This window comes from Vitis riparia, chromosome 10 (genome assembly GCF_004353265.1).
Source record: "Vitis riparia cultivar Riparia Gloire de Montpellier isolate 1030 chromosome 10, EGFV_Vit.rip_1.0, whole genome shotgun sequence".
Taxonomy (NCBI): Eukaryota; Viridiplantae; Streptophyta; class Magnoliopsida; order Vitales; family Vitaceae; genus Vitis; species Vitis riparia.
In genome coordinates, this window is record NC_048440.1 from 19,368,719 (window position 1) to 19,383,745 (window position 15,027).

Sequence of the window (15,027 nt, forward strand, 5' to 3'; positions counted from 1 at the left end):
CATTGATGAGAAACTAAAAGCGCTCAAGAAGGATTTGAAGAAATGGAACAAAGAGGTGGTAGGTAATGTCTCGTACAATAGAGTAAAGGCCTTGTCCCGCCTGTAGAGTTGGGAGACCAAGGAGAATGAGAACTCTCTTATTATTGGGGAGGCTAAGGCTAAAAGATTGACTCTTGAGGACTACAAGAAGTGGGCCCTTCTGGAAAAAACTTCTTGGAGACAGAAGTTAAGAGAAATCTGGTTAAGAGAAGGTGATAAAAATACCAGGTACTTCCACAAAATGACCAATGCTAGGGCAAGGAGGAACTTCCTATCAAAATTTAGAGTGAATGAAGTGTCTCTCTTCTAATGAAGAAATCAAAGAAAGAATTTGTAGAGCCTACCAGTCCCTCATCTCAGAATCAGGGGATTGGAGGCCAAGTATTAATGGCCTAAACTTTAAGGTGCTGGGAGAAGATTTGGCCAGCAGCCTAGAGGTGATGTTTTCTGAGGAAGAAATTTTTGCAGCCTTAAGTAGCTATTGCGGTGATAAAGCCCTAGGCTTGGACGGTTTCACAATGGCCTTTTGGTTGTTTTGTTGGGATATTGTTAAATCAAATATTTTGGGGCTCTTTAGAGAGTTTTATCTCCATGTGACCTTCCAGAGAAGCTTAAATTTCACGTTCCTTATGCTCATTCCTAAAAAAGGAGCTGAAGACCTAAGAGATTTTAGGCCAATCAGCCTGGTAGGGAGTGTGTACAAGTTGCTTGCCAAGGTCCTTGCTAATAGGCTGAAATTGGTGATGGGAGAGGTGATTTCTGATTCTCAGCAAGCTTTCATCCAAGGGAGACAGATTCTAGACGCTGTTCTAATTGCTAGCAAGGCTCTTGATTCTAGATTGAAAGACAACATGTCGGGTCTCCTCCTTAAGATGGATATTGAGAAGGCATTTGACCATGTCAATTGAGACTTTCTTATGGTTGTGATGTCCAAGATTGGATTCGGGCATAAATAGATCAATTGGATGAAATGGTGTTGCTCTATGACTACTTTCTCGATCCTCATCAATGGGAGCCCTTCGGGCTTCTTTCGTAGCTCTAGGGGATTGAAACAGGGCGACCCTCTTTCCCCCTATCTTTTCCTTTTAGCCATGGAAGCTCTTAGCCAACTGCTGTCAAGTGCAAGAAATGGTGGCTTTATTTCCGGTTTCAAAGTGGGAAGAAGAGGAAGAGAGGGACTAATTGTGTCTCATCTCTTGTTTACCGATGATACCTTGATTTTCTATGGCGCTGATGCAGAACAGTTGCAATATCTTATCTGGACTTTTATGTGGTTTGAGGTGATTTCAGGGTTAAAAGTTAACTTGAGCAAAAGTGAGGCCATCCCTGGTGGGTGAAGACATTCTTATGGAGACTCTTGCCCCTGTCTTAGGTTATAAGATTGGGAGTTTACCCACCTCCTACCTGGGTCTCCCCCTTACAAATCCACTAGGGTGTGGATGTAGTGGAAGAAAGATTCAGAAAAAGGTTGTCTCTGTGGAAAAGACAATATCTCTCCAAAGGTGGCTAACTTACCTTACTAAAAAGCATCCTCTCTAGCCTCCCAATTTACTTTCTTTCTCTCTTTGTGATTCCCAAGAGAGTGTATGCAAGGCTCGAAAAGATTCAAAGGGATTTCTTATGGGGCGGAGGCGCCTTAGAGAATAGACCTCACTTGGTAAGTTGGAAGATTATTTGTGCTGCTAAAAAGGATGGAGGCCTAGGCATCCGTAGCCTAGCTACCTTTAATAAGGCCTTACTTGGGAAGTGGTTGTGGAGATTTGCTAATGAGATTGATCCCCTATGGAAGCAAATTATCACCGGAAAGTACGACCTTCAAGATGGGGAGTGGTGCTCCAAAGGTGTAAGAGACCGTTATGGTGTGGGGGTTTGGAAGGCCATCAGAAATGGTTGGGAGAACATTAGAACTCACTCCCGCTTCATCGTAGGGGATGGTACTAGAGTGAAATTTTGGAAGGACTTGTGGTGTGGAAATCAATCTCTGGAAGATGCTTTCCTAAACTTGTTTAATTGAGCAGTCAACAAAGATGGATGGGTTGTTGAGGCTTGAGAGGAGGATGAAGTTGGGGGTAGCTGGGGGCTACGTTTTAATAGACACCTAAATGATTGGGATGTGGGGGAAGTAGAAGCTTGTTAAGTAAGCTTCATCCTTTGACCATTAGAAGAGGAGTGAATGACTTGCTTTGATGGAGAATGGGACTTTCTCAGTCAAGTCTTTTTATGACTCATTCTCAAGGGGCATTAGACCTCCTTTCCTGGATAGAGTTATCTAGATACCTTAGGTTCCAATTAGGGCTAACTTCTTTGGTTGGGAGGCGACTTAGAGTAGGCTACTCACCATTGATTGCCTAAAAAGAAGTGGTTGGAACATCCCCAACAGGTGCTATCTGTGCAAAAATGAAAAGGAAACCACAGATCACCTTCTTTTGTTTTGTGAGAAGGTTAGAATGTTATGGCTTCTGAATTTCTCATTTTTTGGGGTGCAATGGGTGATGCACTCCTATGTTAGGAGGAACCTCTTGGGATGACATGGTTATTTTATGGGCAAGAAAAGGGAGAAAGCTTAGAGAGCTACCCCCCTCTGCTTGTTGTGGACCATTTGAAAAGAAAAGAATAAGAGGGCCTTCGACGATATTGAGAGGAATGACCAAGAAATTAAATCCATTTTTTTTGTACACTTTTGTGAATTAGGTTAGGGTGTATATAGAGAAATACACTTTCTCTTTGATTGATTTTGTAGACTGGTTAGCTACCAAGTAAGGGATAGGCTTGTTGCCTTGTTGTTTTTTGTTCTTTGTTCTTTGGTATACTTCGTGTATACTCTTTAGCCTCTTTGACTTTTAATGAAATTTTACTTTACTTATAAAAAAAAAAAAAAAAAAAAAAAAAAAAGATGAAACTTGGCAACAATTACTTGTTTTCGCTAAAAAAAAGAAAGTTACTGTTGTTGAGCTTGACTGAGATCGAGTGATTGAACCTGACTTGAATGAATGACAAGGAAGATGAAAAAGCTCCCATGGTAGTTTGACATGCAATTTTTTCATTGCTACAGAAGACGGCTATGATACCATCTTAATGAAGCTTTTAGACCAGGAAAAAAAATTGATTTCTTGAAGAAAATCCTGATTCCAATAATGAACAACTGACTACATGGAGATCTTAAAATCGACTTCTCTTATATACATCTGAGCTCTAACTAACTTCTTAACAGAATCTATACACTTAAGCTAATCGAAAACTAGCCTAAGTAACAGCTCAAATAGCAACATAATCACTTTTAATATAGAGCATCATGAGGCTTTCAATCAGCGAGCATACGGAGGGTTTATTCATGAATGCACCTGTTGGGAAGCCTCCAATAAACTGGAAATCAAAGTGTGCTAAACTTGAAAGCTTGCACTACCAGCAGATGACTTCCAAAAGTCTAATTCTTTGCATCAAAAGCCAGGGTTCAATATTGGTGGGATCAAATGAAGGAAGTTAGAGTAGCATCATTAGAAGTCTTATTAAGAATAAGAATCTTAAATGAATCATTTGCTTGAGGGAGGGCTAAAGTTTAGCTAGCAGTAGTGAAAGAATAAACTGCAGGCTGCAGGAGACTTCACACTGATTTTTATTGTATAAAAATGTAGTTGTAGGATTCCTGGGAGGTTTTTGATTGTTGGATATCACAAGTTCAAAATTTGAAGTTAAACTGAATATCACATTTAGAAAGGAAAAGGGAAGCCGAGTTCAAAGGTATTTCCAGAGCATATCCACCGAAATTAATGCATCCATCAATCATACAAGTCTACAACAACCAATTGTTTCAACTTTGGGTTTGGAAAATGTCTTATCTAACTCATCTCATGAAGTATCTCATTTTCTTTTTCTCTTTTTGTGAACCTAAAAATTAAGATTTAATTCAAACCATTCAGTGCGAGTCACCATGTGAATTTTTGGTATCCTGGCTGTCTTGTTAGAAGACTTTAGTTCCAGGGTCGATGTCATCAGAGCTTATAAAAGTCGTCTATCTTGTACAGTCTTCTCACATGGATGTATGCACCAACATTAGACACGTATGTTATAGCTTTATAGGTGATGAAATTTAAAAGGAGAATTACCGAAAATGGTGGGGTGGAAAAAATAATGATTACGAAGGCTCACTCTTTTAAAGGACAATTTTACCCTTAAATATGTTTTCTATATTATTTATAAATAAATTGAGATTGTCAATGATGTGGGACCCATACATGATGATAAAGGACAATTTTACCCTTAAATATGTTTTCTATATTATTTATAAATAAATTGAGATTGTCAATGATGTGGGGCCCATACATGATGATAAGTACAAGTTGATAAATGATGTGGAGTCCATATATGATGATAAGTACAGGTTAATAAGCAATCAACGATAAATTTCTTAGCTTGAAAAAATTGTTGTCACTTTTAAATAATTGACTGTTTGAAAATTTGCTATTTTTAAAAGAAAAAAATTGAGATTTTTTAAAGAGCCTTGTAAAAAAAAAAAATTTAATATCTCATAAATAAAAACCATATCCTAAAGTTATTATATCATTTTATATATAAAACATACAATTAAAAACTTTGTTATCATAATATAATGAATAATTATTTTTTACGAGCACTCATCAATTGAATAATATATAAATATTCAATTGAGTAACACACACCTATTAAATGGAATAACTCACAATTATTCATTGGGTAATATAGTACGTGAAAAAATTAAATAAAAATAAATTAAATTATGTTGTAATATATTATAATGATAGTGTATTTATATTGTAAATATAATGCATTTATGTCGTACCTATATTTCATTACAAAAGTAATAATTCTAAAAATGTTTATTAATACCTTATTGGTATTAACACATTGTATTAATATATTAACAACATTTATTTAGTGTTTTGAAATTATTTAATAATTTTTGTATATACATATATAAACTACGTGAATTCAAATTAGTATTTCATTTTATTTTAGAAATTATTTATAATATAGATATGTTGTGAAGTATGGTATGATCATACAAAATTACCATTTTTATAAAAAAATTCATAAATTTCTTAATTAGGTTTTATTGTAATGTATTGTAATGTAAGTGTATTTATATTGTAATTATAACATATTTTTACTGTACCTGTATTTTATAATAAAAGTAATAATATTGATGATCACCTTTTATATCTTATTAATATTCTAACATATCAAATATATTAACATCATCCACTCGATGCATTGAGAAAAAAAATTTATATGTAAATTAAAAAAAAAAAAACAGCAAAGGAAAAAAATCATATAAATTTTTAAAAATTATTTTATTATAAAAATAAAAATTGATTAAACATGTTTTTACCATTTTCTTATTCTTTTTATAGAATCTGAATAAAAAATTAAACATTTTATCTTCCTTAAATTTAATACAAAAACATAATTTATCAACTTAAAATTAATATATATATATATATATATATATATATATATATATATATATATGAAAAAATCATCATTTTTGTTATATAATTATAAAACTTATTTTTTTCTTCATAAAATTAAAATTAGAATAAAAATAAAAAAAGGTAAAAAAACAATAAATGATATTTTAAAAATATTTTTTAAAAGTATTTTTGTTTTAAATAGTAAATTTAAATAACAAATTATATATAATTATAAGGGTTAAACCCAAAATTTTAATTGAAAGTTTAAATATTAATAATTACAATAAATGTGGAACCCATATATCATAAATGTATTGACGAATCAAATGAAGTGCTTTAAATATTTTGAATTTTAAAAGTTTAAGTTATAGGGTAGTTTTGGTATATTAACCTTATTAAAGTTCTCCTAAAAAATGATTAAAAATACCATATTTTCTAGTAATTCATCTGCCCAAGTCGACCCTTTTGGCGATTCTCCCAAATTTAAATGGGGTGGAGCTTTCTTGCAATCTCACCAACAGCAACACCCAACACCCGACAACTGGTCATGTTTTTCCATTACTTGCTTCTCTTCCTTGCTCTCCCATATTGTAGTTCAGCCGACACCATAACTCCCAATCAAGCCATAAGAGACGGTGACGTTTTAGTCTCCCATGCAGCAAGCTTCGCTCTTGGGTTCTTCAGCCCCGGCAATTCTACCCTCCGCTACGTTGGGCTCTGGTTCAACAACGTTTCAGAAAAAACCGTTGTATGGGTCCTTAACAGAGACCTTCCAATCAACGACACCTCCGGTGTCCTCTCAGTTAGCAGCACAGGAAACCTCGTCCTCTACCACAGACACACTCCTATCTGGTCCACAAACATTTCAATCTTGTCAGTGAACGCCACGGTTGCCCAGCTCTTAGACACAGGTAACCTAGTTTTGTTCGAGAGAGAGAGCAGAAGGGTTCTGTGGCAAGGATTCGATTATCCCACCGACACTATGCTTCCCAACATGAAACTGGGAGTAGACCGGAGAACCGGTCTGAACCGCTTCCTGTCATCTTGGAAGTCGCCGGAAGACCCAGGAACCGGGGATTACTCCTTTAAGATTGATGTCAATGGCTCCCCTCAATTCTTCCTGTGCAAGGGTACAGACCGTTTGTGGCGAACCGGTCCCTGGAACGGCCTCAGGTGGAGCGGGGTACCGGAGATGATAAACACCTTCATATTCCACATCAATTTCTTAAACACTCCCGATGAGGCCTCCGTGATATACACTCTGCATAACAGCTCGTTTTTCTCCAGGCTCATGGTGGACGGCAGCGGACACGTCCAACGCAAGACGTGGCACGAATCCGGCCACCAGTGGATGGGGTTCTGGTCAGCACCCAAGGACGACTGCGACAATTACGGCCGGTGCGGGCCGTATGGCAGCTGCAACGCCAACAGCGCCCCCAACTTCGAGTGCACGTGCCTCCCGGGGTTCCAACCCAAGTCGCCAAGTGACTGGTACCTGAGAGACGGGTCGGCGGGGTGCGTGAGGAAGGCAGGAGCGAAGTTGTGTGGGAGTGGAGAAGGGTTCGTGAAGGTGAGAAGTGTGAAAATTCCGGACACATCTGAGGCACGTGTGGACATGAGCATGGGGATGGAAGCGTGTAGGGAGGAGTGCTTGAGAAACTGTAATTGCAGTGGGTACACAAGTGCGAACGTGAGTGGAGGAGAGAGCGGATGCGTGAGTTGGGACGGAGTCTTGATGGACACGAGAGACTATACAGAAGGGGGCCAAGATTTATTTGTGCGAGTTGATGCAGCTGTATTAGGTACGCATTTAACCTGCTCTGGGCCCTCCTTACCAAACTCTGATTCATCTCTCTTTCCTACAAAATTGTCAGAACCCCTAACTTCATTATTTATTATACCGTACCATACATTTACAACAAAAGAAAGTAACATAATCTACCTTTATTTATTTCTGGTTATCATAAAACTAGGATAAAAGGGCAGACCACAAAAAGGTAAGTCTTTCTTGGACAGAATAAAAACAAAAATAAATGGCTAAGGTTATTATTTTTTTGTTTTTATTTTCATTAATTTATTGTTTTTAAAAACTAAAACCTCTATAAAATATACCAACTCTTATACAGGTAGAAACTTATCCTATATATGTTAATTGCTTTGCCTTACACATCTGCTTTATTTGTTCTTTGATGATATGGAATTGTTTTCATCTCTGATGTGGTTGCACCATTGTTAAACTATATCAGAGTTCAGTTTCTCAAAATTTATATCTCTGACCAATGGGAATATTGTTTCCTTCATTTCAGCCGAAAATACAGAGAGGCCGAAAGGCATTCTTCAAAAGAAGTGGCTGTTGGCAATTCTGGTAATACCGGGTGCTGTCTTATTGTTTCTCATTATCTCCTTGGCCTGCCGGTTCATCAGAAAAAAGAGAAAAGGTAATTAAAATTTAAACAAATTGCTATCTTCATTCCTGGTTCTCTTCTTCATAATGAAAAATTTTCCTTTGTATGTGCCATACACATGTATCACATATAGGGAAATTTCTTTTTCTGTCAGCCTAAACTTAACAGGATGGTGTCGATTAAAACTTATCATGCATTGTTCCTTTATGTTAAATCATCACAGACAAAGCAAGACAGCGTGGATTGGAGATAAGTTTTATTTCAAGTTCTTCGTTGTTCCAACGCTCTCCAGCAGCAAAGGAGCATGATGAAAGTAGAAGAAACTCAGAATTGCAATTCTTTGATTTGGGCACCATAGCTGCTGCCACAAGAAATTTTTCGTTTGCTAACAAACTCGGACAAGGTGGTTTCGGCCCGGTTTATAAGGTTGTAGTCTTCCCTCAGATTCTCAGTATATAGAGGTGTAGAGTTTCTTGAAACAACTATTTTGTTAACTTGAATTTAATTTTCACAGCATGGTTGAAATATAACTAAGTTATCTACATTATGATTATCAGGGTCAACTACCTAGTGGGCAAGAAATAGCTGTAAAAAGATTATCAAGTACTTCAAGGCAGGGAATAGAAGAGTTTAAGAATGAAGTTTCCTTAATTGCAAAGCTACAGCATAGGAATCTTGTGAGACTCTTAGGTTGTTGCATTGAAGGAGGTGAGAAGATGTTAATCTATGAGTATTTGCCAAATAAAAGCTTGGACTACTGCATTTTTGGTATAACTCTCATCTTTTACAATTAATTTTTAGTTATCGCCATCTCTTATTTATAGGGTTCTAGCACACATAAATTGACCAAACTTTCTCATTTGTTGGTCCAGACGAAACAAAAAGATCATTGTTAGATTGGAAAAAGAGATTTGAAATTATTCTTGGGATTGCTCGTGGGATCTTATACCTTCATCAAGACTCAAGATTAAGAATCATCCATAGAGATCTAAAAGCAAGCAATGTTCTACTAGATGCTAAAATGAACCCAAAAATTTCAGATTTTGGCATGGCTAGAATATTTGGAGGAGACCAAATTGAAGGAAACACAAGTCGGGTGGTTGGGACATAGTAAGTGTTATTCACAACGAGGTACATACATGAAATTAAACAAAACTTACCGGTTCTCTCTTCATGTGTTACTACTAGCTAGAGTGGGCCAGTATATATCACCTGAGTATACATGCAATGGAAGGATATTATTTTCATGTGCTATGGACAAAAAGGTAGTACCTACATGGCATTAATTAAACAAAACTAAGTGGTTCTTTTTTTTTTTTTTTTTTTTCTCTTGTGTTCATCCAGTGGGTATATGTCACCTGAGTATGCAATGGAAGGACTATTTTCCATAAAATCTGATGTCTACAGCTTCGGGATTTTGCTCTTAGAGATCATTAGTGGGAGGAAAAACAGCGCCTATTATGAGGATAATTCTTCACAAAATTTGGTTGGACATGTGAGTAAATTAATTGGACATATTTTTTCGACCACATGGCATTCCTAATCAAGTGCTTTTCCTTATCATTAATTACTTACTCTATTTCAGGTTTGGAAGCTGTGGAGAGAAGACAGAGCATTGGATGTAATTGATCCATCAATGGAGAAGACATATCCTGCAGATGAAGTGTTGAGATGCATCCAAATTGGGCTCTTATGTGTGCAAGAATGTGCAACTGATCGGCCTACCATGCTAACCATCATTTTCATGTTGGGTAACAACTCCACTCTTCCTTCTCCTCAGCAACCTGCCTTTGTTATAAAAACAACATCTAGTCAGGGAGTTAGCTCTGTAAATGAGGTGACAGTATCTATGGTTGAAGCACGCTAACTGCTTGGCTTTGCCTATATAAACGTTTGTGATGTCAATGGCTGTGATCATTAGATTTCTCAGTTTTCTTAATTAGTGAATTCTTTGGCACCGTAATGGGTGGCCATAACCATGGTTCTTAAAATCGGGTCAGACTGACTTCAATCTACCTATCAGACCATTCTAGGCATTGAGCCGGAGGTGAACCCCCTTTTTCCTTGACCAGCACACGAACCCAGGCAGCGAGGATGCAAAACACATATACCATTAGTCTGGATGCTATTTTGTGACCATGTTGTGATGTTCTACTATTTTGGTTGAATACCTGTATGTTATTATTTTTAATAATTAAGACCTCTTTTCTTCTTATTTTCTATTTTTAAAAATATAGAAGGATAATCTCGAACTATTTAATTCCAAAGTCAGGTATTAAAAAATTTGTGTTACCTCAAATATTAAAATTTTGAAAGACACAAGGTATATTCATATTTTTATATGCAAAATTATCATATTTTAAATGAAAATTTCTATTATTTTTAAGTTTTAAAAAGGAAAATAAGAAGTGTATCTAAAAGAGAACTAAATATTTATGTAATAAAATACATTTCATAGTTTTTAAGCTACTAGAATGACACATCATATTCAATAAAATTAATTTGATTTCATTGTAAGATACATTTTCTTAACAGTAAAGTAAATCATAAATACTATATACTAGGATTTCAAATTTTCATGTGACTGACAACAAAGATTTATCAACCATTGCCCTTCCAATGTTCCGTATAGTCTTAAGCCAATAGTGGCTTGGAAGTCATAAAGGAAAACCAACAATTTCAATTTTTTAGTCATCCCTTTAATCGTCTCTTTCAGCATGGGTGACAATGGGGAAGTTATGTTTGAACTTAAGGATGCGCCAATCTCTTTTCCATATGGGCTTATAATCCACTGGATGTAGAAATCTCAACTAGTTGTCAAGAAAATTGTTTGATCATAATAGTAATAATAATTGTGCTTTTGAGTTTTGGAGTCTCAAATGATTAAATGATAAGTAGGCTCTCATTTGTTGTGGAGTGTCGTTATTTGGAAAAACAAGAGCAAGAACTCAAATGGCACCGGAGATGGGATTCTTTTGTTTTTATATGATGAAAGACACTCGTCAACTGCAGAAAATCGCTGGCATTTATGTCATCAAGTTGCAGAGGAAGCATATGATTTTTCAACGCCTCATCTACCGTATGAGCTGATAAATTAAGTTAGGTCTGTGATAGAGAGATCTCTGTTTACATGTCCCACACGGCTTAGACCAGTCGGAGCATTTAAAGTACATTATTGGTTGCTGCCAGTAGAGCATTCCCACCACCGGCCTGATCATGCGAAAATGTTTCTGCAATGCTTAATCCTATTCCTTCTATTCCTTGTGCTTCGGCTTTGTGCTTATGCGGACACCATAACGCCCACCCAGCCCCTAAGAGACGGTGACGTTCTGGTGTCTAAAGGGGCAAGCTTCGCTCTAGGATTCTTCTCCCCCGGCAGTTCCAACCGCCACTACGTTGTTGGAATTTGATACAACAATGTTTCAGAAAAAACTGTCGTATGGGTCCTTAACAGAGACCATCCAATCAATGACACCTCCGGAGTCCTCTCAATTGATGCCGGAGGAAATCTCGTCCTCTATCGCCGAGACTCCCGTCTCTGGTCCACAAACTTCTCAGCCTCATCAGTGAAAGACATGGTAGCTCAGCTCTTGGACACAGGTAATCTAGTTTTGGTCCAAAACGATGGTAAAAGGGTTGTTTGGCTGGGCTTCGATTACCCGACGGACACCATGCTTCCCTATATGAAGCTAGGACTTGACCGGAGAACCGGTTTGAATCGGTTCCTCACATCTTGGAAGTCACCGGACGACCCGGGAACCGGTGAGTACTCGTGTAAGATGGAGGTGGGTTGATCTCCTCAACTGCTCTTGTCTAAGGGTTCCGAGCGGATATGGCGAAGCGGACTGTTGCCGGCGATGTTTAAGATCCCCATATTTCGTTTTTGGAACACTGAGGATGAGATCTTGTTTAACTTCACCATCGCAAATGCCTCCATTTTCTCACATGTAAAGGTGGACGCTGACGGACGCATCCAGCGCTACACGTTGGACGAATCGACCCGCCAATGGGTAAGGTTCTGGTCTTTGCCAAGGGACCGCTGCGACGAGTATGGCCGGTGTGGGCCAAACAGCAGATGCGACGTCAATGGAAAATATGGCTTCTGGATAAATAAAATTAAAAAAAAAAAAAAAAAAATCAGATTTGGGATCTATGGAGAGAAGGCAAAGCCTCAGATATAGTAATCCATGGCTAGAAAATGCATACTCTATGGTAATTGATCAATTAGCCATTGCCCAACACCTCTTCAAGTAATGTCTTCTCTCACCCTTCAAATATTTGACATCGAAGATATCATCATCCTTTTTTATCCTTACTTTTCATCATTGAGCTCTTTCAAGTAGTCGCCACTCCTCAGTTCAATCCATGCTATTGGGTCATTGCAATTTTGAAGTGATTAATGGTATGCTACGTTTAATACAACAAGGAACTTTGTCCATTTCTTAAATGTGGTGTGCAAATTCTTTGTGAGACTTTGAAAAGCTATGAGAGATAGTTTATTTTTTTCTCTAATATAATCTTTTAAGCTACTCCTTCTAACCCTCCCAATATTTTCTATGTTCTCAAGGGGTATATAGAAACAACTTTGAAACTTTTCTGGTCACCGGTAATTTGAATAAATATTTGATTAAAATGGATAAAATAATCCCCAAATTGTGAATATAATTTTTTCTATTTTTTTATTTGAAAAGTAATTCATTTTTAACATAAATATTATTTACTTTTTCAAATATTTACATATAGGTTTTTAAAGAAAATTCTATTTTTATATAAAGATAATAATGATATTTTTGTCAAAACGAGATAATAAACAAATTCATACAAGAAAATGAATTATTAGTCTTCTATGAAAAGGAATAATTTGAATTTTTAGTCTTTTGAAAAAACGAATAATTTGAATTTTCAGTCTTTTTGTTGTTGCCTTCTGCATAACCACATGCAGTTGGCATCCCATTATGGGGGAAAAAGGCAAGAAGACTTTACATTGCAGACTTGTGGACTTGTTTACAATATTTTCAATAATAATTTTAGGCATTTTTTCTAAATAAAATTGTTGTTAGTTCTTTTAATGACAAAATTCCTTATGAAAAGTAAAAAAAAAAATATATATATTCAATTTATTATCTAAATATACAATGTAAAAGTTATCAAAATATTTTTTATATTTTTATTTATTTTTCAAAACATTTTATAAAAAAATAATTAAAAACAGCTCAAATTTTTTTGAAAAAATAATATATTTTCAAAAAATTATTTTACACCAAAAGTTTACTAAACTTACTTTTTGAGTTAGAAAACAATTTTGCATAATATTTTTATACTTTTTATCCATCAAAGTAGTGGTTCAATCATGATTTAATGATTTAATGGTAACATCAACATAAAATCAAAAAGTAGATAATTTATATATTATTAATATTAAGAAATATAAAATATTTTATATACATACTTACAATATTTCATTTTCTATTTTACTATTCATTTATAAATATTAAGAAGATGCAAATAAATTAAAATAAAACTTTATTATTTAATTTTAATCTTATTTTAATAATTATATATTTATCATCATCATTGTCATTATAATTATCGTCGTAGTCTTATTATCAGAACAAATCAAGCGTTCTAATTCTTCAAAAAACAATTACCTTTCTTTCTTTGCCTAACTTGATCGAAAAGGTATATTCGAAGACCCCTCAAACATCTTTTGTTTTTGAATGCAAACAACATCGAATCGCAGCACTATCTTTTTTCCTTTTTTTTTTTTTTTTTTAAACTCCAACAATATGATTGATGTCCAACCTCAAGGTGGGAAGGGACCAGTTTTTGGAAAGGGCAACAACCAAAAATCTAGGCTCCATGGACACTTGCAAAAAGTTAGTAACATTTAGCGGAGTATTTGTTGAATCCACTTAATAAGCGCGCTAATATGATATAATTTAATAAATTAACTTAAATTAATAAATAAATCATATATTTAATAAATATTCTATTTATTTATTTATTTATGTCAAAACATCTATAAAATTAATTATTATATTTTTATTATTTTAATTTAAAAACTACTTATTTGAAAAATAAAAATAGTGGTTTAACTCATTTCCAAATATCTCAAACTATGAGTTTTTTTTTTCATAATAAAATTTTTCTAATGATCATTAATTATGTGATGAACAGGAAATTAGAAATTTGATAATAATTAGGATACTTATACTTGGTTACTAAGAAAATGTTAGAATTTTATGTGGTGTGCCTTCTTATTTATGGGTTCATTATAGAAATATCTGTTCCATTATTGAAATAACTTCATTAATTTGGGATTTTTTATTTGAGAAAAAGTTTCAAATACTACCTTTCTATTTTTTAAAATTAATAGGAAATGTTAATACCAATGAATATTGAGATGAATGGGAATTATGGTTGGAGTTCTAATTAAAAAAATTTTCATTCAAATTAATGACTTGTTTTTCAAAAGTTTAAAAAGTGAATTGGATTTTATTTTGTCTGATAAGTTGAATTTAATAATTATAACAAAGTTAAAAGTTGGATAGAAAAAATAAATAAGGAGAAAATTGACATTTTCCATTAAAACAAAAGTGAAAAAGAAAAAAAAAATGGTAAGATAAAATTATTTTAAAAATGTATTAATTTAAAAAGAAAAATAAATTTAAAAATATATCAAGTTTTAAAACAACTTATTTTAAGACTTAAAGTACAAAAAGAAAACAAAGAAAAAGAATCTTTTAATGACACAATTTAAAGTTAAAAGCTTTTAAGTATTAAATTAAAATAATTAACTTATTTAAAATTTCAAATTTAATTTTGTTTAATTTATCCACATCTAATAATAAACTCTTTTTATATTTTATAATTAATTTACTTGTTTATAATATTTTAATATGAATATTTAATAAATAAGTTATTACTTAAGATTAACAAAGATAAATATTAATTAAAATTAATAGAAATAAATGTGTTAATTTAATAATTTAAAAAGTTAAATTAATTTTATTAAACAATCTTAATACTTAATATCAAATGAAAAATCAAATTACAAGTTTTAATTTATTAATTTAAAATTAGTTTCAATAATTAAATAAAAAGTATTAAGATGTAGCAAAACTGGGCAATAATAT

The 15,027-nt window shown here is 34.2% G+C and overlaps 2 protein-coding genes across 3 annotated transcripts; both read left to right on the forward strand.

The window, feature by feature from the left end:
• Nucleotides 1-5,979: 5,979 nt before the first annotated feature.
• Nucleotides 5,980-10,106, forward strand: LOC117922884 (G-type lectin S-receptor-like serine/threonine-protein kinase At1g11410). 2 transcript variants are annotated; one of them, XM_034841089.1, is made up of 7 exons: nt 5,980-7,288; nt 7,793-7,924; nt 8,115-8,317; nt 8,449-8,599; nt 8,764-9,001; nt 9,236-9,386; nt 9,477-10,106. In XM_034841089.1, exons 1-7 carry the CDS (start codon nt 6,034-6,036, stop codon nt 9,756-9,758), a joined length of 2,412 nt encoding a protein of 803 aa, XP_034696980.1. In that variant the 5' UTR covers nt 5,980-6,033; the 3' UTR covers nt 9,759-10,106. The 2 variants fall into 2 exon arrangements, with proteins under 2 accessions (XP_034696980.1, XP_034696981.1); XM_034841090.1 differs by lacking the exon at nt 9,477-10,106 and having other exon boundaries at nt 8,449-8,659; nt 8,764-9,022; nt 9,236-9,327.
• Nucleotides 10,107-11,115: 1,009 nt separating this feature from the next.
• LOC117923179 (G-type lectin S-receptor-like serine/threonine-protein kinase RKS1) lies at nt 11,116-11,685 on the forward strand. Its single transcript, XM_034841413.1, has 2 exons — nt 11,116-11,266; nt 11,318-11,685. The coding sequence occupies exons 1-2, from the start codon at nt 11,116-11,118 to the stop codon at nt 11,683-11,685; spliced, it is 519 nt and encodes a 172-aa protein (XP_034697304.1).
• The last annotated feature ends 3,342 nt before the right edge of the window (nt 11,686-15,027 follow it).